At 30.8% G+C, this 26304-nt stretch overlaps 1 protein-coding gene across 1 annotated transcript in view; it reads left to right on the forward strand.

Annotated features, from left to right (window-relative positions):
• The window catches only part of LOC139526402 (uncharacterized), a 65149-nt gene that overhangs the window by 28734 nt on the left and 10111 nt on the right, over positions 1-26304 (forward strand). The window contains exons 2-6 of the mRNA XM_071321546.1: positions 9463-9489; positions 11110-11172; positions 12412-12474; positions 17827-18093; positions 21279-21860. Of these exons, the coding sequence (XP_071177647.1) occupies positions 9463-9489; positions 11110-11172; positions 12412-12474; positions 17827-18093; positions 21279-21860 (1002 nt within the window). The remainder of the gene's footprint in view (positions 1-9462; positions 9490-11109; positions 11173-12411; positions 12475-17826; positions 18094-21278; positions 21861-26304) is intronic.

The raw sequence follows: 26304 nt of genomic DNA on the forward strand, positions 1-26304 counted from the left end.
AACCACAATGTGAATCTAAATAAGGACTCAACAAAAATTTGCAAGACGTAAAATGATGTGCAAATAATTGTTTTATTGTTACCATAAGTTGTCCTTTAATTAACAAGACGAACGCTGCTAAATGAGTACTTACATTACTTATCTTATATGCATTAATCGGAACTGATGATTTCTTTCATTGAAATATACTATAAAAAAAACAGAAAATGATTATAAAAATAGCTCTGGAAAACAATAATTGCTTCACAAATGATAAGAGAAAATATTTATTTGTAACTCCGTAAGTACGTGAAAAATACTCTCATTCGAGATTTAACGATATCTGAGTTTATCTGTAAGACTAAAATGGTTTTTAAAATAGTTTGACCTCAAATTTCACTGAAGGGACATACGCATTATTGAAAAAAGCATCTGATGCTGCAAAGGGGTAGGTCTGGTTGGACCCTTTAAAGCCTCAAAATATAGCAGTTTTACAAAATTGTTAAAAAATAATCTTATAGTTATTAATCAGAAAGCAGAAGTAAATATGGTCTGTTTTTGACAATACAATGCACATATGTTGGGTATTAGCATCATAAAGTCATGTTAAATAACTGAAATCCTCGAAATGTTTGCATTTTGGTAAATTTTTAGAAGTTTTCCGTTTGAAATGAAGGTGGTCGCATTTATGTTCATTCTTAATATTTAAATGTAAGTTGTATTTGATGATTATACATAACATATATTTAGGTTGAGAATGACAAAATTCATCTGAAAAGTGATATATTATGGCATATTTGATAGATTTTTCATATTTAAGCTTGAACTGGAGCGTTTTAGTGACTAAATCAGCTAACATCTTTTACATATACTAATTGACTAATGTAGACACTTTTAAAAGTGCTTAAAAAGTGTCCAAAATCTTTCATCAGATGAACCTGACATTTTAGGCCAAAATCGGCCCTTACCGAACCTACTCCTTTGGAAGAGCTAAAGTTATCAATAATGTAAAGTTTATCAAGTAAATCAAGATTAATAGCTATACAATTTAGTATATAATATAAACGCGAGATTGAAAGAGAGACTAAATATACAGTTTTGCTAACTTCACATGGTTTGTGACATTTAATACCATATGACAGTGTCAACCATAGTTAATTATTTTGAACATTTATGGGACTAACATAAGTACTTATGAACATACACCTTAAATCACCACTCGAAAAGATTTTTTCTGACAATATGATTAATTGCGATGATTATCTCGACGGTTAGTTTAAAGAAACGTGACCTATTTCACCCCGCAGAACAAATGTATTGTTGCGAGGTGATGGGATGGTGTTATTATTTTAATTTTGATTTAGATTTATTTGTACTCCTCCGTCATAATTAAGTGTTCATTGGTCAACTTGACTTAGCGTCATGTGTGCTTTTTAGACCGTCCTCCGTTTACTTTTACAAACATCTTCTCCTTTGAAACTACCGGGTAAATGGACCAAAAAAAAAGGCCACAATCATCATGAGGGTATCTAGTTGACAAATGTTTCAAATGACGCCGCCTACTCATCAGCATGACCGACATGGTCACAATGGTGAAAAACAAGTTTTATATTTTATCTTAAAACATTTATAGAGAACGAAAATCTGACGAAACATAAGAATTAAAATTTTTTATATCCACTTAGTTTTTATTAAGTGTCGGACAACAAGTTATAGAAGTATTTCCCTGAAAACGTCACGTTTGACTAATTTCGTATCATTCTCGTCTGTTATCTTAAAAACTATTATGGAAAATATGATAAGAAATCAAGATCTACATAGAAATCAAATGATCGGAATCGTGAGCCAACTCTATTACAGAGTCATTGACCTTTAATAACGATATTTACCAAATGCTTTTGTCTCATGATTTAAAAACTGGAATGTATAACAGACGGAACTTGAAATAGAACAGAAATAACAAAAAGAGTTCTACTGAAAACTAGTCGAGTTCTTATTTCTGTTTAAGAAATATTTTTACCGATTTTATTGATCATGTGTTTGCCTAAATTCTCGAAATTGAAATAGATCGTGACTTTAAAAAGCATACACGATGAACATGATAAGATCTACAAATACGTCAAACAACTGAAGTCTTCAATTGAATTATCATTGGAAATCTGTCTTTTTAATGAACATTTGTTCATTTTCAGCGTATTTGCATAACGTTTTAGAACCTATAACAAAAAATCAGAAACACTTTAAATAGCAAAAAAAATATCAAGTTAAGTTGAACAAATAATGTAATTTTTGCCGTTATTGCTAGTTAACCCTTTGCAGTAGTTATTGCAGTGAAGCGGCAATTTTTATGATTATCATTACAAGATCAGCAACACTGATATATCTGTCGTTAATTATTTTCTAGTCTGCAATGTAAGAGTGTGATCATGTTTCACCATGTTTGAAGTTCTATATACATGCTGAACTATGTGAAAGACGAAGGCTCTATTTTATAAACATCATAAAGTCATTTTTTTTTTCAGGAACCAAACTCGTATTCCAACCATATTTCAATCTTGCTAATTGTAGCTTGAAACACTATCAACCATTCACATTTTCAACAATTCATAACAGTGATTGTGTATATCTGAAATCAATATGCAACGAGGAGGGTCAACTGAAATTTTATAATAACAATTTAAGAAGTGATGCTACATGTCGTTGTGACTATACTAGAGGATATATCTTTATTAAAAAACCATCCAATGCGTGCTTTTGTGTACCATCAAAAGAGGACTGTTCATGTTATAAAAGCAACTGTAAACATGTATTATCAGGTAAGTATAACACATTCTGATCAGTTTTATGCAATTTTCTTCATGATCTTATCGGTACCCGATGAAGGCAATTCCAAACAATATATAGCTAGTATCATTAGCTAATTTTACACTGGAAGAGGTATAATGAATTTATACTAATAGATCGATTTCACCGATGATCATACATTTCGCACCGGACTATCTACTTTAGTTTGTCAACCATCGACTTATTCTGAACATCTGTATTTCTTCTGTCGCTGATGGATATCACTGCTGACACTACGTTGTGTGTAGTGTAGTACTTTAAAATTACTAACACTTCTTGCTTCTCAAGCTGATGTGCCTCTATTCACTGTGAGTGACATCAGTACAATTGACAACATTTTGTCATTATAACGATTTAAAACATGCATTAAAATATAGTAAATTAGAAATTATATTAAAACTCCCCGGTGCAAAGTTACTATATCCCCTTCCCCTATTACTTAAAAGCTCAAACTATAACAGAACTCATATTGTATAAACTGAATTAAATGCATTAAAACAGGTACATAGACCATATTTCTGTACATATTGAACTTGTAAGGCTATTGACCAAAGTTTAGTTTTTTATGTGTAAAAGACAAATTGTTTTTTAAAATGAAAGGTTCTTATTCTTACTCTCATTCTATTACCTATAAATTTAGAATAAATAGTCAACAATACAAAATCTGCATAACAGTATTTTTGAATTACAGATAAACACCATAAAAAATATGATATAAATTGTATGTTATTATTTTGTTATACAACCACAGTCATATTAAATTTAAACTTTTTCTTAGATTATACTTGTTTGACGGGGGATTCAAGTCCTAATATGAGTAAATGTTCTGCCATGCACAATACAACGTGAGTAATAGTAATTATATAAATGCAACAAATGCAGTATAGTATTTGTTACAATACGGGTTAGAAGTCAGATCATGTTATCCGTAAGGTTTGTCGAGTGTCTTAAAATATATCACCGATTACACATATCGTTGTCATATTAAAAAAATGAATTAATAAACCTTTTTCTCTTAATAATTCGTTTTAAAGCATCATATCAATAGAGAATATTATATTGATTTATGATGTAAAATGCACCTCAAAATAATATCGGGAGCTCTGCTAGATGTATTGGAGGGGTTGAGGATTACTTTGATGTGTGATGTTGAAAAGGCCATGGCATATGCATAGTATATAAAATTGAGAATGAAAATGGGGAATGTGCCAAAGAGACAACAACTCGACCATAGAGCAGACAACAGCAGAAGGTCACCAACAGGTCTTCAATGCAACGAGAAATTCTCGCACCCGGAGGCCCCTAAACAAATATATACTGGTTCAGTGATAATGAACACCATACTAAACTCCAAATTGTACACAAGAAACTAAAAGTTAAAATGATACAAGACTAACAAAGGCCAGAGGCTCCTGACTCGGGACAGGTGCAAAAATGCGGCGGGGTTTAACATGTTTGTGAGATCTCAACTCCCCCCTATACTTCTAGCCAATGCATAAAAGTAAACGCATAACAATACGCACATTAAAATTCAGTTCAAGAGAAGTCCGAGTCTGATGTCAGAAGATGTAACCAAAGAAAATAAACAAAATGACAATAATACATAAATAACATAAAACTACTAGCAGTTAACTGACATGCCCGCTCCGGACCTCAATTAAACTGATTGAAAAATTATGTCTTCATCATATGAATATCAGGCACAATCCTCCCCGTGAGGGGCTTAGTATCATACCATCATAAAATATATGAAAAGAACATAACCCGTGTCATGCCAACAACTGGTTTATTAAGAATATATGTGCTTAGTTCCGATGCAAAGACCCTATAAGTGAATCAATATTAAAGCCAAATTATGCAATCTGTAATGACCTGAAAACAGTATCGGAACTATATCCCTTTTTAATAAGTCTATTTAAAGGTTTTGTTAGCTTCTGAGCTGAATACTGACATTTTGTGCTTTACAAAGAATATTTCCATAAAATATTGGATGTGAAATACCTGAACGTATAAGAAGTCTGCATGTTGAGCTATATCTACGAATGATAGTATATCAAAAACATTGTTGTTTATTTGCACATGACATGGCGTGATACAAATTTTGATGTTTTATTTAGCCAGTACGACAATAATATAAATAACATGTCAATATGCTTAAATTTAACGATTTAAATTGGCAGTACACATTGAATTTATTTGTGTTTACTTTTAAGTTCATTTAAATTGGATTTTAAGAACCTAACATATTGTAGTATGCGGTCACATACTCTTTCCAACTGTATTCATTTAAATGTAAATTGTATACTGGTATGGTAGTATTTTGGTATCGATAGCTTCACATGACAAAAGCCATTCTGAGTCCTGAAAAATATGTGCAACTGTTTTTTGTTGGAACATTTATTTTACTGAGCTTTCACTATATCTTCTTATATTCATACACCAATCACAAAGAACAAGTTTTTGTTTCTTTACAATAACTGTTGAATGAAATTAATATACTAATCATTCATATTTTGATACAGAAATGTCTGATGAAGTGTTAGTTTTTCATAAGCAGTGTTAAACAAATCAGGAAAGGAACATGTTACTGTTTTATCAATATGAACCTTCCTTTAAACTACAGAGACTCGATATGTAAGCTTCGTCTATCTATCAAAACTTGCAATCATTATAGATTTTTAAAAATACGTTGTATACATTGTTATCCTTAAGCTGTACAATTTTCACAATTAAAAATCACATTATATCAATGATATCATTTCTTACTGTTTAACAGTTTCAAAAATGTTTGGGTTTTGAGAATCAAGTTAGATAATTCTTAAACGTTAATGTGTGATATTTATATTCATGTCAATTAAAACTTTTAACTATTCTTAATTTTCAGAAGTATTTTTAAGTTGATTAATATTTCAAATTGGTTTTTTTTTTTTATTATTTTCTTTTCAACTCTATATGTGTACTTTAATTATTTACATTTCAACTCTTTATGTGTACTTTAATTGTTTTCTTTTCAACTCTATATGTGTCCTTATTTTTTTTTTCATTTAAACTCTATATGTGTACAATAACTATTTTCTTTCAACTCTATATGTGTACTTTAATTACTTTCTTTATAACTCTATATGTGTACTACGTGTTAGCTCATCTGTTCAAAATATCCATGAAACTAAAAACAGAATAAATGATTAGCAAGAAAAGATTTTTTAAATAAGTCAACTATCAGAAATCACAAGTCGACACCCTACTAATTTGCTTATTATTTCTGAAATGTTTGAAAGAGAACAATGTGTTTTAAAGGTTGTTGAAAATGAAATAATGTGTAATGTGCTTGTTAACCTATTGTCAGTATTGAATGTGAACTCAGTGGCGGATCCAGAACTTTTCCTAAGGGGGGGGGGGGGGGGGGAGCGCTGACTGACCTAAGGGGGCCCCGCTCCAGTCATGGATCCGCGTCCGTCGTCCGTCGTCCGTCGTCGTCCTGCGTTAACTTTTACAAAAATCTTCTTCTCTGAAACTACTGGGCCAAATTTAACCAAACTTGGCCAAAATCATCATTGGAGTATATAGTTTAACAAATGTGTCCGGTGACCCGGCCAACCCAACCAAGATGGCCGCCATGGCTAAAAATAGAACATAGGGATAAAATGCAGTTTTTGGCTTATAACTCAAAAACCAAAGCATTTAGAGCAAATCTGACAATAGGTAAAATTGTTCATCCGGTCAAGATCTATCTGCCCTGAAATTTTCAGATGAATCGGACATTCCGTTGTTGGGTTGCTGCCCCTGAAATGGTAATTTTAAGGAAATTTTGCTGCTTTTGGTTATTATCTTGAATATTATTATAGATAGAGGTAAACTGTAAACAGCAATAATGTTCAGCAAAGTAAGATCTACAAATAAGTGAACATGACCAAAATGGTCAGTTGACCACTTTAGGAGTTATTGCCCTTTATAGTCAATTTTTAACCATTTTTCGTAAATCTTAGTAATCTTTTAGAAAAATCTTCTCCTCTGAAACTACTGGGCCAAATTTAACCAAACTTAGCCATAATCATCATTGGGGTATCTAGTTAAAAAAATGTGTCCGGTAACTCGGCCAACCAACCAAGATGGCCGCCATGGCTAAAAATAGAACATAGGGATAAAATGCAGTTTTTGGCTTATAACTCAAAAACCAAAGCATTTAGAGCAAATCTAACAGGAAGTAAAATTATTGATCAGGTCACGATCTATATGCCCTGGAATTTTCAGATGAATCGGATAATCGGTTGTTAGGTTGCTGCCCCTGAATTGGTAATTTTGAGGAAATTTCGTTGTTTTTTTGTTATTATCTTGAATATTATTATAGATAGAGGTTAACTGTAAACAGCAATAATGTATAGCAAAGTAAGAATTAAAAATAAGTCAGTATGACCAAAATAGTCAATTGACCCCCTAATGAGTTATTGCCCTTCATAGTCAATTTTTAACAATTTTCTTAAAATTTGAAAATTTTCAATAACATTTTCCACAGAAAGTACTGTTATAGATAGAGATAATTGTAAGCAGCAAGCATGTTTAGTAAAGTAAGATCTACAAACACATCACCATCACCAAAACACAATTTTGTCATGAATCCATCTGTGTCCATTGTTTAATATTCACATAGACCAAGGTGAGCTACACAGGCTCTTTAGAGCCTTTAGTTAATATTGAAACGGTTTCTATATACTATATCACAATTACTTGATAAATAAAGTTTAACGACAAGATATATGCAGTTAGACTTTTAGTAAAATTTTGATCCATGCTTTTTCATAAGTGCCAAAGTAAACAGTTATATTAGAATTCATAATCAGAGTATTTTTATCTGTAGGTCATCAATTAGGAATTTAACAAAAACTCTCTCGGAATCTTTGAATACGCAGTGTAAGTATCAATCAAGAGATATACATTAAACAAGGTTGTTGCATACTTTTAACTGACGCCGTGTAAGGAGAAATTCCATAAATGATACCACCAATCGATATTTGTGAATTTAGGTAATTTTCCTATAATTTCAGTTCCAAAATTGCTACAAATACACCTAGATATTGAACATACTATTAACGTTTGATAGTAACCATGATGTCTGAGTTAATATACTTATCTGTTTCACATTAAAATTAAACAAGTCTTTCCATACGACGACCACGGGTAAAAGTAATTCGAAACGAAATTGATTTGTTTGGCGTGTGTCTCGAATACTAATTACAAGATCATCTGATTTATAGGCAGGAAAAGAAAAAGGTTTTAAAAAAAAATGCAGAATGAATATATATGTAAAATAATTATAGCATTCTTTCTTCGATATCACGTATGAAGTCTTACTTTAAATCTGAAATAAAAAGGATAAATTTTTTTTGTTATTGAAAAATACATCTTTACAGACTGGCAGTCATTAGTATTTAAACCAAATATGTCTTCATGATTTTTTAAGTATAGAAAAACTTTCATTCAAATCATTGCACGAACGTATTCTTGTTTTATTACAGCTGGTAACAGGTATATTTTGCCGATTTTAATTGGAATACTTACGCTCTTGGTTGTAGTTTTACTGGGTGAGTAGTGGACTCAAAATCATTTTAACTTCAGACATACTCATTTCAATTTTAGGTCTATTCATTTGTATTTACTTTTTATTTTGTTTTATGTTATTTTCTCAATATTTTGAGTTGTCAAAAATGTTTTATGGACATGATACTGTCAAGTTTACGCTTTCAATGACAATGTAAAATATCAGACCTTTTCGTAACGACATTTGTGTCCCTATCAGTGTTTTTGTGCGATAACTTTTTTGAATTCATGCGAAATGTCCGTCATTTCACCCATAGAAAATTTATTGAAATTATATTCAAGTGATAATGTTCTTGTCGCTTTCAAAAGCCTTGCCATTCCAACACATTAGGGTTACCATTATAAGTCTTTTCTATTCGGAAAGCGTACTCACTATATTGAATTTTTTCATTTTTAGTGTGAGGTCATTCTGGATTTAATACTTTTTCCACACCTGTGTTAGCCTTTTAAAAAAAATATGTAGCTTTAATAATTTCATCTAAATGTTATACAAACGTTTTTCGGCTTCTAAGAGGAACATTTTGTGGTAGTTTTTCTTCAGACACCCGAATTTAATCTCATGAAAGGAAATGATTTTTGAAATGAAAAGTATGTTACTTTGTTATAATGAATACTACATTTTGTTTTTATCTTTTGGAAAAAATTATCACTTATTAACATTTTGTATGCCTGACATGAATTTCGATTACAAAAGTCTTAAGAGCGGGCTCAAATCCAAACATTTAAAAGGCCAAATGACAAAAAAGTATTTAAGACCCAAAATTTAGCAAAAAGGTTTTGCCAAATTAAACGAAGGTGATCCCTTTTTGAATTTTGAGTTCTTTTAAATACTCTTTAACTTCGTCATTTATTTGGTCATTTTAACTTCTTTAATTCGATCGTCACTGACAAGTCTTTTGTAGCTGAAACATGCGAGCGGTAAACAAAATCCTAAATCTTAACCAGAATTTTAGGAAATAAAAACGCTGCACTTTTCAATGATTTTCTTCTTAAATTGAAACACACAGGTTAATCCTTTAAGATGTTTATTTATTTTTCTTTCAGTTATGTTTCTGTTTGTGAATGCTTTTGGTAAGTACATTATCTTTGTTTTTCTTTATGAGCGTTTTATTTCAATGTACAAAATGACCACACGTTACTGTTTCATATCTTAACGGTGAGTTAAGCATTAATTTTACAATTCTTGGCAAATTAAAAGAAAAAAAAAAAAATTGTTGACTCATTTAAACAAATCAATATAGAATCTAGGATCAGAACTAAAATGTGTTTTTTTTATAATCAATAGTGCATATATTTTCTTAGGTTGATATTAATTTGCAAATATTTCATGCACTCTCAATATAAGAAAACATTTCAATTTGTAAGCTATGCAATGCAATTACCAGAATAAAGGAAAAGGCTTATGATTGCTTTCAAAACATAGGATATGTCGAATAACTGACAAAAGTTTTCTTTCAAGTGGCAACTTGAAAATCTTTTAAAGCATTTTTTTTGGATTGAGGAGTTACTGATGTAAGGGCATTGATGTCCCGATTCCGCAATCATGCAAAATTGTATGCATTTCATACAGTGATACTGAATACGCTATTTAGCTCTGGTTGTACTGACAGATGGCAAATTGCACATTTCTATGCCAAAATCAATCCAGATGGAAAATAGTCTGATCAACTTCATATGTATGTCTTACTTGTGATGCAAAGAAATGATTTATTATTTTGTTTCTTATCAAACCCAAACGAGACCTGTGTTTTAATACATTCCGACATGATGCAGGAGCGAAATTATACATCCTGCATAGCAAACGCTCGTTCACTTTTTAGCACAATGATTTCTTATTGTCAAAGATAGAGTAATTCAGTGATGTTGGTAAATAAACTCATCATAGACACCAGGAATAAATTTTGTAGAAACCCCAGACGCCCGTCTCGTCTCCAAAAGACTCATCAGTGACGCTAAAATACAAAAAAGTCAAAAAGGTAAAAAAAGTACAAGACTGAAGAGCACTAAGGATCAAATTCCTAAAAGTTTTGACAAACACAGCCAAGGTAATCTATGCCTGAAGCAGAAAAGCCCCAGCCTTTCAAAAGTCCAAAATCCTGCCAACAGTCGGCTAAACGCTCTTTGTACGCGTTAAACTAAAACATTATTTCAGTGAAAGTATACAAATCCAGTTCTATATCTTGCAGAATCCATTGACCGTGTGAAGGCTGTATAGCTGGTCAAGGTCGTTGATCACTTCCGTTATGCAAAGTCCACTCATTGTACTAAATGTTTAATTGTCCTCCTCATCAAAGGGCATAAGATATTGTTACAGAAAGATATTTGTAAAAGATAAAAATGCACTCTAAGATAAAAAGAGCATCGAGGTAAAAATATTTCAAAAGGTTATACCAAATTAACTCAAGAAGTCTCGAACGTTAAGAGTTTATAATACTAATCAGTAAAGATTTCGACAACGTGTGATGTGTAGCTTCATTGAATGTGGTTGCAGCACTAGCAAACAATACAATTGAATTTTGTATTTGCAAAAATACAACAAAAAACCCCAAACCATACGTATATAGATTTTTTTTCATTTAAGGAATATTTTCATTTAAAAAACGATTTCTTATACAATATCTAAATAGAAATTATTCATTATAATCATTAATAACTTTATTAATATTATTGTTATCTTTATTCTTATTTTAGATCATTTTGAAAGATTAAAAGCACAGCATGTACCTGAAATTGTGTCTTATATTGAAGATTCAGGTATATTCCAATGAAGTACAGCATTTATTATACAATTTGAACCATTTGTCTAATATATTTTGTTTTGCGAAATCATTAATGAAATTGCAAATAGCGAAATGATAATTAGCTTTTAGCAGCCAGTATGGTTTAATTTTGTCAAAATAAGCTTAAAACATTGATTATGAATTATTCACTTGTAGATGAATAATTCAAACTCGTTGAATCTGTTTGCATATTAACTTTAGTATAAGCCCTTACCTTGAGATGGAGAACACGTGAATTGTATGTGTAAAATTATTCAAAGGGAAAGAATGTCAACATTGAAAGGGAAACAAAGGTCAATCATTTGATTGAATGATTCGATCCATAAAAAAATATTCTTATACAGGTAAAAACGATGATAAACATTTATGAATATGAAATTCAACTCAATAATTAATTAGATGGCATCCAGACTAAAATACACACGAAACGAAACTACGTATTTTCATGCCCGTACCCTGTTAATTCTTTATTTTAGGCTTTCAATAGGTCAGATAAATGCTTTACATTCTTATAAATCAAATATGAGAATTTGATTAAAATCGGTGAAAATTTGACAGCTAGTGCCTCTTTAAAGTCATATGTAACTCCAATAAAAAAAAATGATGAACATGTTTTTTAATCACTAAATTGTTAGTTCTTATTATAAAACTTATATACAAAAACTTTTATTCTGAAAAAAAATTCTTTAATTCGTCCAAATTTAGAAGAATTTTTTATTGAATTGTTTGCTGCCAGAAAAACAATCCACAGACCAGTTTTCCGTATGTAAATACCTCAGCCTGACCTTCTAGTAAAAATCCGGAATTCGCAACATGCAACCAGTCAACAAAAGTAAAAATCGCTCCGTCAACCGAAAAACTGTATATATCTTATAGTGCATGTTAAACGCGTGCCTTCCTGAATATTCAAGCTTCTTTTTTGATTGTTTACAAATGTTACAACCAGTAAACTTCGGTTCAAAACACGACCATTAATTAGCTGCCATATTTTCACAACAACACTGACCAAGTCAAATATTTTTTTCACAATAATATGATATGGACACTTAAAAAACTCTCATAATTATTATTTTTAGTATTAATATTATTTTTAGTATTAATATTATTATTACTATTTGAATATTATGATAACATTGTTATCATAACAAGTGATATCATTATAACATGCATCATTATTATTAATAGTATTAATCTTATTATCATATTATTCAAGATCACTTGGAAAACTCAATATCAGAGCATGGACCTGAACTTGTGCCTAATATTGAAAATTCAGGTAAATTCTAAAAACAAATCTAGCTTTGCTATAGTACATAACATATATGTTTATTATAATTTTTAATCGTGTATGTTATTAAAACAATCCTTTATTTCCACAATCTAATACAAATTGAAGATTACATGCATATCAACAATAAAAATATTACTTATATTTATAATTATGATCATTATTATTACTACTCACTACAAAACGGGAAACTATCATTTAATTTTCCAGCTGAACAATTACGGGATATCTAATATTATTGCTATTTTGTGCTTTTTTCCTTTGATTTTTTTTGTGATAATTTTCATATCATGTTACTCGCTTGAGATGGAAATTTATCGCTAGAAAATAAGCCTGCACGTGGCGTTGCTAACGAAATTGACATGAAACGTCGTCATAGGTAAAATAGCGATCAAAAGATTACATTTGTTCTTCTCAACTCGATTGCCTTTCTCGTTTTCGCCGTCCCAGCTCAAGTGAGAAAATCAATCTCGTTGAGATGATCACCGATAATCTATTATTTCAATAATATTAAAAAAGAAAAAATGCGGACAATAGCTAAAGAATATTCAAACTCATAAGTCGAAACCATATCAAACATAACAAATAAGACACACAATAGTGTATTTAACACAAAATATGACCTTTGTCAAATTGTACGTGCTCTATAGGAATAAATCTTTGTAATACCCCAACATAAGACCATTCGTTGTTTTTGTTATTTGAGTACAATTTAGCCAAAAATCTGATTCCATCACGTCAAATGCATTGAATATGTATTTTTCGTCATAAGGTTCCGAATTTAGTGTAAATAATGAAATGTACACGTAAAAAATGAGCGTCGAAAGGGTAAATGAAAAAGAAACTCAAAAATGTTCACTCGATTTCTGATCCATCAATATATGAATAAAGTATGAATTTTATTTATTATTAGTCTTATGATGATAATTTTTTTTTTATCATTTCAAATATTAACATTTTTATCGTCATTATTTTGAATATTATGATTAAATTATCTTCCTAACATGCGGCACTAAACATGCTAAACTTTTTGTTAAAGCGGAAAAATTAACATTGTTCGGCCTCAGCATATTTATAAATATATCAAGTTCCTTTTATCCATTTTATTTAAAAAAATCGAATGATACCTTAGTAATAATACGTTGATGTCACATTCGACGAAAATAAGACAAGATTGCGATTACTACAAATAGAACACAATCTTCGTCATCAGTGAAACTAGGCCAATTAAGGACGCACAATTTGTTTTCGTTTATGAAACATTAATCTACATATAAAGACATTTTCATGTTCACTATATGTTTTCTCAGAAACAATTTCTGATAAGGCAATATTTGAATAGTGAATATTATAACATTATCATGGAAAAGCTATTTGTATTTTATTAACACTGTATTGTCATCTAGATAAGATTTCTGATACAACATGCTTTCACATTGAACCTGTGAATTTATGTTAAAATAATGATTATATCAAAAATGAGTATTATTATTTTCATTATTACTATTATTTTTTATTATTATTTCTTGTGTAAATTTCTTATATCATCCATTAATTTCATCGGACACGCGGCTTTTGTTAATTTCTACTTCCTATCATATGCCCAACCATAGTCACATGTGATCCTATTAACACTGGGTGCTAATGCCTAAAATTAACACCGCCTGAGCCCGAAAAATAAACACCCGCTACATTGTACCGCAGAGGTTTATCAATTTTTATTTCTACATCATTTCCATCGTTTTGTTTTTGTTTTGAAATATCCAAAACAACAATAAATGACAGTGGAACGTATATCAGTATCTATATTTGAAAGCATAACGAAGAAACAAAGGATGTGACGTTACATACGGAACATTTCTGTATAACGTAACGTTACGCGCAATTATCTTTATTATAATTATGATTTTTATTTATTTTATTATTATAATTATTATTGTTATCTTTATCTTTATTATTATTATTATAATAATTATTATAATTATTATTATTATTATAATTATTATTATTATTATTATTATTATTATTATTATTATTATTATTATTATTATTATTATTATTATGTCTTTTTTAAGGTGTCTGCGTAATAAGAATTTTGTCAATTCATTTTTATTTCTCTGAATGATAAAAGATAGTTAAACAAGTTTTAAATCAGTCGCCACTAATGTTCTAATGTTGACTCAACACTCGTCTTCCATACTTATAGATTATCGTTGGTCATCTCAACAAGATTTATTTTCTCGCTTGGGCCAGTACGATGAAAGTGAGAAAAGCAATCGATTTGAGATGACCAATGATAATCAGTTTATCGCTATTTTACCTATGACGATGTTGTTAAATTCAATGACAACGTCACGTGTGTGTTTAGTTACAAGTGACAATTTCTTATAACTCTACTGTGCTTTGTAAGAAATTACCAAACAGTAAAATCAAAGAATTTTCGTGAAATGGCGATAATAAATCATAATCCTGAATTCTTCGAATAGTTTTAACCTTTGGGCCGATGCACTGCTGGTAGACGTTTCGTTAACAAAGATATTACTAGTTAAGTAGTCTGCGCCTTTTTTTGTGTTATCATAACGTATCATTGATATGTTTATTTTCGTTACATAAAATGTTTAATCTCGGCTATTCTTTATCAGAGTTAGAACATTAAAGTTACCGAGGATTAAGGAATTTGGTGATATCTTAGAGAAAGAAAAGAACCAATTTCCAATCTGTTATTGTGTATAAATTCCTAATCAATTGATATAACTGATCAACGCTACTAATGGGAGCAACGCAATAAGTTTCTCGTGTGGATAAAAGGACTTGCTCACCCTTCAAGAGTACCTTGCGATCTTCTCTGGTTCCAATATGCAGTTGTATTCCTTATTTATCATCTGAATTGATTGTCATTCTGCTCCACATAGTATTTTGTAGAATGTTTAATCATGGTTCATATAGTTCTTGATATTTATAATACACTGAGGCACTTAATGTAAAAATGTATATTCTATAAATTGTATTGCTTCAAGAGTATCTTGAATAAAGTGTTGTCATAGTGATGGGGTTCGTGTTGTTGAAAAATACACAGTGTTAGTATTTCATGTCGACAGGATAAATGAAAAACAACACTTTTTCTGTTAATTTCTTGCATTTGAATGTCTAAGCAATAAAAATGCATTTTATGTTTATTGTTATAGATCACATGGAAAAATCGAGTAAGGAGCATGTAGCTGAGTTTTATATTGAAAATTTGGGTATATTTTCAATAAAATGCAACATTGCTATAATCATACAAACTCAGATATATAATACAGTTTAATAGTTTCAAAACGCTGCTATAAATATAAATAATATGAACCAATAATTAGATTCTACACAAGAAATTAAGGTGATTTATAACACTACAGGGAGATAACTCTGTAAAATCAGCTTAACGTTTTAAATAATTTGTGTTGTTAAGGGAATATTTAGTCTCTCATTGATCAAAATTAGTGTTTTTCAAAACTGCTATTTAACCAGTGTAATTTTTCTGATAAAATGGTTGGTTCAAATTTTTTGAAAATTAAACGAGTTAAATTAATTTAGTGAAGGTGTTGGGTACCACCTTCAAATGTCTATACCAATTCAGGATAAAACAGTTCTTACCCAGTCGTTTGATTTGTATTGATCTGTTGATTCTGTCATTTGTTTTAAATTGACTCCTCGTTTTGAATTTTCTTCGGCGTTTTTTGTTATTTTATTTTTTCTAGAAGACATAAACAATAATTTTTATAAAAATAGTTTAAAGGGTCGTTTTCATTTAGTGATGTTCATGTAAATATTAATAATTTATCTTTTCTTCATGTGAGTGCTCTTTTGTTATATGGTTCTTGAATTTGTTTTTTTTTACGAAAGTCGAGAAGGATCATTCAAAATTCAAAATTCATAACTTATCAATTATTAATTCACCATTCAAAATTCAAAATTCAAAAATCCTACAATAATCTATTAGCTTTTGTTTGTTATGAACATATACTCATTTAAACAAGGCGAAAGGTGCGTAAAACATCCATTGGAATACAATGAACTTGATCATTTAAAACCCTTGATAACACAGTGTCCTTGCAAGAAGCAACACTCTTTAAGGAAACACAAGCCTATACTATCGAGTCGTATATATATTCAATGTGCAGTCAAAGTTTGAATGTCGTTTCACTCAAAAGGAACGTTCACAATGGAAAAAACTTAAATCATTGCTTTTCTGAGATTTTGACGTCGACCAACCCTCGTTGTCAATTTCTGAATGTTCTGACTTAACTGTTCCCTGTATACTGTGTTTTGCAGTAAATGAAATAAAGGTGGGTAGTTTTTTCTTTTTGAGAGGGTGGTTTTTTTTGGGGGGAAAAAAGGGGGCAATTCACAACAGCATAATGTATTGCACAAAAGCAAAACATTGAGTATAAATTAAAATCATATAACGTATGTTGAGTTCTTTCACTACAGTTTTTCTGTGTCAGAAATCTATTATGTGTCAAATATCTAACTACAATCCAAATTCAGATCTATATCAAGTGTGAATATTGTGTCTATTTTTGCCCGAACGGATCTGGGTTGGATTTCTGCGGTCGTATCCAGCTGCGCACGGCGAAGCAACTTATTTTATATGCAGTCAAAAAGCTTATCATCACAGTATATCGATTTGCAAGCTGACTTTGACATTCAACTTTTGTTCTAAGTGGATCTTTTATACCAAAGACTTTCAAAAAATAATCGCACAAGATATATAAAAAAGTTGGTGGATAATCAAATGAATTCAAAGAGAAATATCTTTATTGATTTTAGCGGATGTAAATAGCAAATTTATGCACTACAAAACATTGCTTGTCAACATTCTAGTGATGTGGTGTCATAGTTCACAAGAAAGTCAATTTGTCCTGCGAATATCAATTCACAGATACATGTATGTTCTTTGATTTTTAACTTTAAGTGCAATCTCCACATATATTTTAACTATATCCATACTTATGATTGATCATGATCGAGTGAGGAAATCATATATATATATGCTTTCCTCATTCGATCCTGATTTATCTCAAGTATGGATATAGTTGAAAAAATATATATACTGGTATATACATATATATAATAAGACGTGTTGTTAAGAGGCTATAACGAATCAATCTTACCGGAACCTAACTGAACATGAAAAAATAGATAGTTCATAATTTGAAGACATTACAATTTGATTTATTAAACTTGAACATGATTAACCCAACGAAAGCCTTTCTTTATAATAGATTCATTACACACTATGAAAATATAAGAAGACAATATTATGATCTTAATCGGAATTTTTTTGTGTTTTTGTTTTAGATATACCTGATCAAATAAAATTGATGAAAGAAGATGATGTGCGGCTTTATCATGAAATAATTAAAAATGGAGACATTGCAGTACGACACTATTTCCGAGTTATAATAATTGGAAAAGAAAATGCCGGAAAAACATCATTAACCAAAAAATTAGTATGGGAAAGACCGGATAACGTTACGAAATTACATGATAAGAACGAAATAGACATCCACAGAAAAAAATGTACATTAAGTGTTAATGATGGTTCCTGGTTGCCTCCCAGTCTTGGTAATGTATACATGCGTACAGTTTAAGTTAAATAGATTGCTTATAGATCCATAAATATGCTCTAAGGAGGGACGTAATGTTTCTGAAATATGATACCTATTTTTTGCTTTATATATTTGAATTAAATTTGGAAAACATCTTTGATGGTTCAGATGAAAATAAGTTCTTTTTCAGATATTCATGTTTCCGATATTCGAAAAATTTTAAAGACTTTATTCTGGAGTTTTACAGGTCATGTACGAATTGTCATGTTAAGATTAATATACATGAAACTCGAACTTCCTTTGAATGGTCAAATCTTCGATAGAGCTTTCCTTTCCTCCCTCAAAAGTTATTTGGGGATATTATTTGATTGATGTTTGAAGCCAATTTCAACATCATTGTGCTTTATTGTAGTGTCAGTTTTCCTTGCTGGATGAAGCTGGATTACCCGGAGACAGCCACCAAACTTCGATAAGTAAACTGACACCAGTCAATTAAGATTGGAGTGGAGTGCACATGACCCGTGTGGGATGCGAAGTCACAACCTTAGTGTTGTCTGGCTAGTGAAACAGTAGTTCGACTTCTTATACCACTTGGCCAACGAGGTCGCTATCTATTAAGGAAATTGTTCTAACTTAATTTAATTACCTTTTAGCGCTTTCGTTGTTATACGCACCAGGTATTACCCTTTTTATTTCATGTTTTTGTTCAATTTCAAGAATGCTCGGTCCAATGACCTGCAGTATTATCTGGATATATTGGTGATATTGCATCGGCAGTGTTTATTTTTTTCTTCTTCTGTTTTGTCCCATTAAAGTAAATGCGTTTGTTCAACCGTAAATACATTTATATGTATATTGAACATTTCTTGAATGGGTTATTCAGTTATTTTCGAATCATATTTTTAATATTATATGAGAAAGGAATATGAGCACTTTAGCACTTTTTGGGTTCCTTTTAGTCAAAATTCCTCTCTTGTTTTTAGGTATTGATTACTCCTTTGCTTTCAAATTCTTTGGTTTGAACGTTCTTATAAAGATAATTTCAAAGTTGTTATAATTTGTCTTATGTGCAGCAACATTCTCTCAATTAAGACCAGTGTGTTGTCTATAAGTGTAATAATAGTTATCAAAGGTACCAGGATTAAAATTTTGTACGCCAGACGCGCGTTTCATCTACATAAGACTCATCAGTGACGCTCATATCAAAATATTTATAAAGCCAAAAAAGCACGAAGTAGAAGAGCAATGAGGATCCAAAATTCCTAAAAGTTGTGCCAAATACGGCTGAGGTAATATATTTCTGGGATAAGAAAATCCTTAGTTTTTCGAAAAATTCAAAGTTATAAGACGCACACCACCTATTTTTTGCCCAATGCATTCTGCCGTTAAATATTTCCACTTTCAAACATTAAGGGGGTGACGGTATCAATATACTTTTATTTACAGATCAGACTGCACTAGTTACCGTAATTTAGGATTCATATAATTGAGAAAGGAAATGGGGAATGTGTTAAAGCGACAACAACCCGACCATAGAGCAGACAACAGCCGACCCCACCAATGGGTCTTCAATGTAGCGAGAAACTTCCGCACCCGTAAGCATCCTTCAGCTGGCCCCTTAAAAATTATGTTTACTAGTACAGTGATAATGGAAGTCATACTAAACTCCGAAAATAATTCAGCATACATGGTACTCGGTATTTTTTTTAGAAAAAGGCCAAAAGTAAAATAACAAAAACTTCAAGGAAAATTCAAAACGAAAAGTCCTTTACCAATAGGCACAATCCATAGCTAAAACACATGAAGTGAATTAATAACAACTGTCATAACCTGACTTGGTATAGGTATTTCCTTAGTAGAAAATGATGGATTAAATCCTGGTTTTTTTAGCTAGCTAAACCTCTCACTTTGATGACAATTAACTTTGATTTCTTTGAATTCCTAAAAATAATAATCGTAAATCTGGTTTTATGACAGTCCTTTACAATGTAAAGTTTTTAAATGATTTAGTTTCAAACATACCGAACAGAAAACGTTAAAATAGAAGTGTATCTAATATGATATGGCTATAGGGCCTTTAACCTTTGAACTTATTCATTCATTTGTGTTATAAAATTTATTAATTTTAATGTGTTCAAGGATCACCGGATATACATTTGAAACCTAAATTAAACATATTCTACAGAGTTCGATTCGACAGATTAATCATTTAAGTATTTGTTCCTTCTGATATTTCATTATACTGTCCTCTGGCTTAAATAAAATAATATATATCTGTGTACCATTGATTTTTTATGATGTATATATATCTTTCAAAAATAATATAAATGCACAATACCAGGTGAAACTACTAAAACAAAGCAGTGAATTGTGTCGATAGTGTCTTTACACTAACTCAGCGACGGGGATGACGTTACAAATTTGCAAAAGCAAACTGCGGTTCAAACATTGTTGATTTTAATGTTGTATGATTGCTTCGCATCACGATGCGGAGCTATTAGTTTCAATCGAAATACACGCCATCGTGAATAAATTACTTATCCCGTATAGATGCTGATTGGATGCGGCTGAGATACAGCAACAACTATTGGCTTAAATGAGATAAAGAATTACAGACTTTTCTCGTCCAGGATAAGACATCAAATGCCGGAACATTGACTATGTGTATTTCAGTTCCGATGAAATGTCATTAATTCATGTCCGTTTTATTATGCATACATTTCACAGATAAATTCAATATTGAAATATCAATTATTAATACGTTTTTATTTGCTTTGTTACTCTGCAATTTGCACGATTTGCTTTGCTAAACAATGTTCATATACAATGTTTACAGAAATGCATTATCTGTAGTTTATAACTTTTGACAATCTAGGCACACCTCCAGAGTCGTTTCTATTTATAATTGTTTTAATTTTCATCAAGAAATTTCGATTTTTTTTAAAAAGAAGGGGTATATAACGTACACAGACACTCTGAAAGAACATCCATTTTTTATCAATCAATATATATAAATACCACATACTAATTAACAACAAAATGCATAATAAGACATATAAGACATAAAGCTTTATTGAGAGTCGGTATATGCAATACTAGCACACATATTACCTTAAATAAGGGTTGAGCGAAGCAGTCCATAGCTTTTTAGAAAGCTAAAACGTGTATAAATTGTTTTTAATTCTTCATATATTCATACAGAATCTGAAAGAGAATGTGGACAGAAATTGCAGATAGCATTGGAAAATAGAAAAATTGGTTCTCCAGAAACCTTTGCGTTAGATAAAGACATTCAATACGTGTCTGACACCACATCAGTCGACATAAACGATCGGTATCCTGAAATATCAACTTTAACGAACGAAGAAATATTATTAAATGAAACAGATTCGTCTGATTTACAATCTTCAGACGATCATATTTGTAGTATAAGAGATGATGAGCGAACATTATTGAATGCAGAAAACGCTTTATCTTCGTCAGACCTAAAAGCTCTAGAAAATACGCTAACGAAGGACGACAAAGGGAATCTTGACGCAGATTTTTCCCGTGTGGAGGAATTCAAGAAACTATTAGAAAATGTTCATTTAGATTTACTTGAAAGTGCTACAATAGGAAATAATGAAACGACAAACAAAGATATTGTCTCGTTTTCTTTGTGGGACTTTGAAGGCGACAGCGAATTTTATGGAACATTTCAAGCTTTTCTTTCCAGTTGTGCTGTTTATTTGTTGGTTGTGAATGCATTTGAGGATATCAATGCCTCAAAATCTAAATCTCGTGGTAAGCATAATAAGCTTGAACATTATGCACCAAAACAAAACAAAATACATTATCAATGAATCTATTTAAGTACTTGCATTTTCTTTATATTTGCATTGCTTTCGAAATGAGGTATTATTTATCATTTCATTATTACAGAGTTATATTATTTCACTGTGCAGACTTTTAATGTATGCATGATCATTTAAATATTTTATATACCTGTACCTATCAAGTTTAAGAAGAAGAATGAATATGCTAAAAATTATGTCAGATATACACGAGCTTACCAAGTCTAGTTTTGGCAGTGTATGTTACCTTCGAAAGTTCAGGCATTTTGTTAGTTGTGATTGGTTGCGTTAAACTATAAAAATAAAGCAAAACATTAAAAATCATCAAAGCCGATAGTAATACAGTTTTCCTTAAAATCATAGAATACTATATATGTAACCATTAGATGAATTACTTCCGCAAATATTTGTTTATTTTGCCGACAAATAACAAAAGTATCGCAATATATTACAAAGGCTCAAAATGTCTTTGTCTGAGTGAAGCTACTTAATTAGCATAGTCAGCCATAACCAATAAGTAGCGCTATAACCTAGGAACGACTTGGTTGGTCGTGTAACAACTTCGATGTTGACATGAATATAAATTATTTGGTCATTTTTTTAAATTTACTATTTCAAGGACGACTTTGTTGGTCGTGTATATGGTCATTTCCATAAAGCGTCACTGATGAATCTTCTATAGACGAAACGCGCGTCCGGCGTTATAAATAATAAGTTTGGTACCTTTGATAAGTATTGGTCAATTATACAAAGATTAAAACGTACAAGTTTCTCAAGTTGGAAAATCAAATGAAACACAGTCTATGGAAGAAGCGAATCGATAAAAACTTTTCTTATATCAACGAGCGATATTGTCTTATATCAACGAGCGATATTGTCTTATATCAACGAGCGATATTGTCTTATATCAACGAGTTGCATTGTGGGACATTTCAGACGAATGTTAGCATTTGTACGAAGAAAGGCAGATTTCTCGGTATAAAGTATTGACTCTTTTCTTAAAACAGGGTAAGATTTAACACGACATACGTCTGCTGTATAATTTCCATGAATTATTTTATGTAATAACAAGCAAGGTGTATTTAAACGAGAAAATTGAATTGTTGAATAAATGGAACATAAATGCACGATTTATCATTTGTTGATGTAAACATTCCATAATTATCATGTAGCAAATTCAGTCGAATGCAATTGAGATGAATTCAATTGTTTGATAAGCCAATATAACTTATAAGTAAAAGATACTGCTATATTTTATTATATCAATGCGATGTTTGTTTTATATCATAGCGATGTTGGTTTTTTTTTATATCAAAAATTTTTGAATGCGATACTTTTCTAATATAACTGCTATAGTTTTCTAATATACAACGAATACGATGACACGTCACAATGCATGTCAAGAAAACCGCAAACATAATTTACAAACTTAGTTCATGACCGGCTTAATGTTTGAGGATCAATATCACTAAAATTTCGTATCTGTAACAAAATAAAAGCTTACATGAACTTATAATTTCGAAAATGTTGCTTGACCCTATTGATAGTTGAAAGTGTTAACAACCTGTTCAGTCTATTGTTTTCAATCACATGGTTTAACCGACTAATTCTATTTGAAGTGATGATGCAATGGCGGAATTTAAATGCGGCTGTAAATAGTCTACCGGCCTATTAGATTCTAATATAGGTCCAGTGGCCGATCAACGTATTTGAAGTGGGACATATGGTTGGAACTCCCCCCCACCCTTTATCCTGGGTTTGAAACCCCCCTTTGAAAACGGCTGGATCCACCCTTGAGGTCCCACTGCTATAGCCCATCCACATGGGTAATATCGAAATAGACAAAAAATATCATTACTTAAAAGGAAAAAAAAACAGTCATTCAAACAATCCAATCCAATACCAATGAATATGCAAATGGTAAAATCAATATTCCAAACAATTAAAATGTACAAATGCTGATGTCCCGAACTTTGAAGATACTAACTGAGTAGCCTCAGACTTTAAATTGAACAGCTTCAGATACAACAAAAATCAAAAATCTTGTCAAACAGAAAATGTATTTGTTATTAACATAGAAAAAATATTGAGAAGGAAAACAGTTCTTTTTGGATATCAAAGACTTTCCTCGTTGGTAAATCGATATCTCTATGAATATAATCAGCTCGCCGCGTGGACGCTGATTCACATCGCGATGACCGTGAGGGCATTCCCATGTATTGTTGCCACAGAGATTTGACTTTCGTTTTTGACTAGTAACCGATCGTATAAATACGCATACATTTCTTAGTGCAAAATAACAATCCGTATCGCTTGTTATAGATTCATTTCTTCATTGAATACTAAAAAAAATATTTAGAAAACAAATAAATAAGATGTAAATGTCTGTTGACGTTAGAAATGTGTATATATCTTTTCTATATTTACAAATTTAGATCGTTCATTGTGTTTTTATGGTATTTTTATTGACGTAATCGTTCTTGTACCATCATAACTGTCGTTACTGTTAAAGCTTTAGAAGTGTGCTAGTTCATATTGCACTTTTAACAAAAGATTCAGCAGCCAAATGAGGCTTTTGGAGGACTGGAAAGCAGTTTCTTATAAGGGGAAATTTTAAAGATTTAGAAATATAAGAAGATGGTGCATGAGTTCGAATAAGACAACTTTCCATCAAAGTAATAATTTGTTTCAAGTAAACCATTATAGATCAAAGTAGGGCCTTAAACACGGAGCGGAGCCTTGGCTCACAACGAACACCATGCTATACAGGAACCAAAACATTACTAGTGTTAAACCATTCAAACAGATATATATTATTTCGGTGCGTTCATGATAAAATTTGCTAAATGCTTTACATGTGAACAATAGTTTTGATACTTAGCTATTTGATTACACCATTGTTTATTAAACCCCATCGGTACTGGCATTTTCAAATTATTAAAATAGTGAATTGAACCTGGTTTTATAGCGCTAAACCTTTCACGTGTATGACATTCTCATCAAATTCTGTCATATTTACAACGATGCGTGAACAAAACAGACATAAGGTAAAATTGTCAAAATATGGGTACAGCTGTCAAATATTAATACTAATAAGTACTAATATTGATATAACAAAAACACCGCTATGATGTTTTAAAAGTATCGCATTGATATTAGAACTAATAGCATTTGTATATTTATGTATATAAGAAAAACACAGCACTTCAAATTTTACACGGACATAAACGTTTGCTTTTTACTAACTTCTGAATGCATATTTTGACGCAATTGTTTTTTATATTTGAACAATAAGTTTTGAAGATAGTATTTTCCGCATGGAATGTCTGCATATTTACAATTGATATTAGACAATATCGCTATGGGATATAAGAAAAGTTTTTATCGATTCGCTTCTTCTATAGACTGAAACATCTAAAAGTTTATTGATTAAGTTTTAAAAAAAATTAATTGGCATGAACATACATAGCTTTATCGCTCTCAATCAGTTTTGAAACTGCAAGAATCCATTTTTAGCTGTAATAATTTTAAATATTTGACTTAACCAGCAAATGAGTAGTTTTGATACATTATAAAAGATTGCTATCGAAATATGTTTATTACTTTTTTTAGATAGCCTTAGCCAAAAAAGTATAGCAACAGTTTATAAAAGCTGTAAAATTTAATATTAGATTGAAAATTTTTGACCAATACTTTTATCAATTGATATACTAGTAGTTGTATTACGTTTCACTGGTCTATTGGAATATCACTTCAAACTAACATAGAATTAGAAAAACACAGGTATCGCAGAAGATAATGTTGGTCGTATAACAACTTCGGTGTTGACATGAATATCAATTGAATGGTCATTTTTATAAATTTACTCTTGGCAAAAGTATGAAAAACGTGTCATGTAAATAAAATAATTCGCAACGTATATGAATGGTTAACAGTTTCCATATTTGGTGGAGAAAACAAATAATGACAAAGAGGATAAAAGTGAGCTTCTTTACTTATACGAATTTTAATTCAACAAACTCATATCACTGGGTAAAATTTAATATAAAGTTTTAATAAAGCCTGAATTGTACTTTTTCATTAAAATGTTGGAGTGATTAAAGAAAAGGTTAATCGGAACGTAAGAATTGCTGATTTAGAATAACAAAAAAACTGATATACCTCAAGATTAAAAAAAAATGAGAAACGTCAAATATGAACAACAGATGATTTGTAAAGTATTGTCACAATTTTGTAGCTTTTACAGAACGCTTGTTCGGGTAGCTAGAGTTGTTGATAGAAGAGGGACGAAAGATACCAGAGGGACAGTCAAACTCATAGATCGGAAATAAACTGACAACGTCAGTTCCTTGGTGATAGTCTTGGTGATTTTCTGCATAGTAACATTTCCGTGT

The sequence above is a fragment of the Mytilus edulis genome, chromosome 6, assembly GCF_963676685.1.
Source record: "Mytilus edulis chromosome 6, xbMytEdul2.2, whole genome shotgun sequence".
NCBI classification, from domain to species: domain Eukaryota; kingdom Metazoa; phylum Mollusca; class Bivalvia; order Mytilida; family Mytilidae; genus Mytilus; species Mytilus edulis.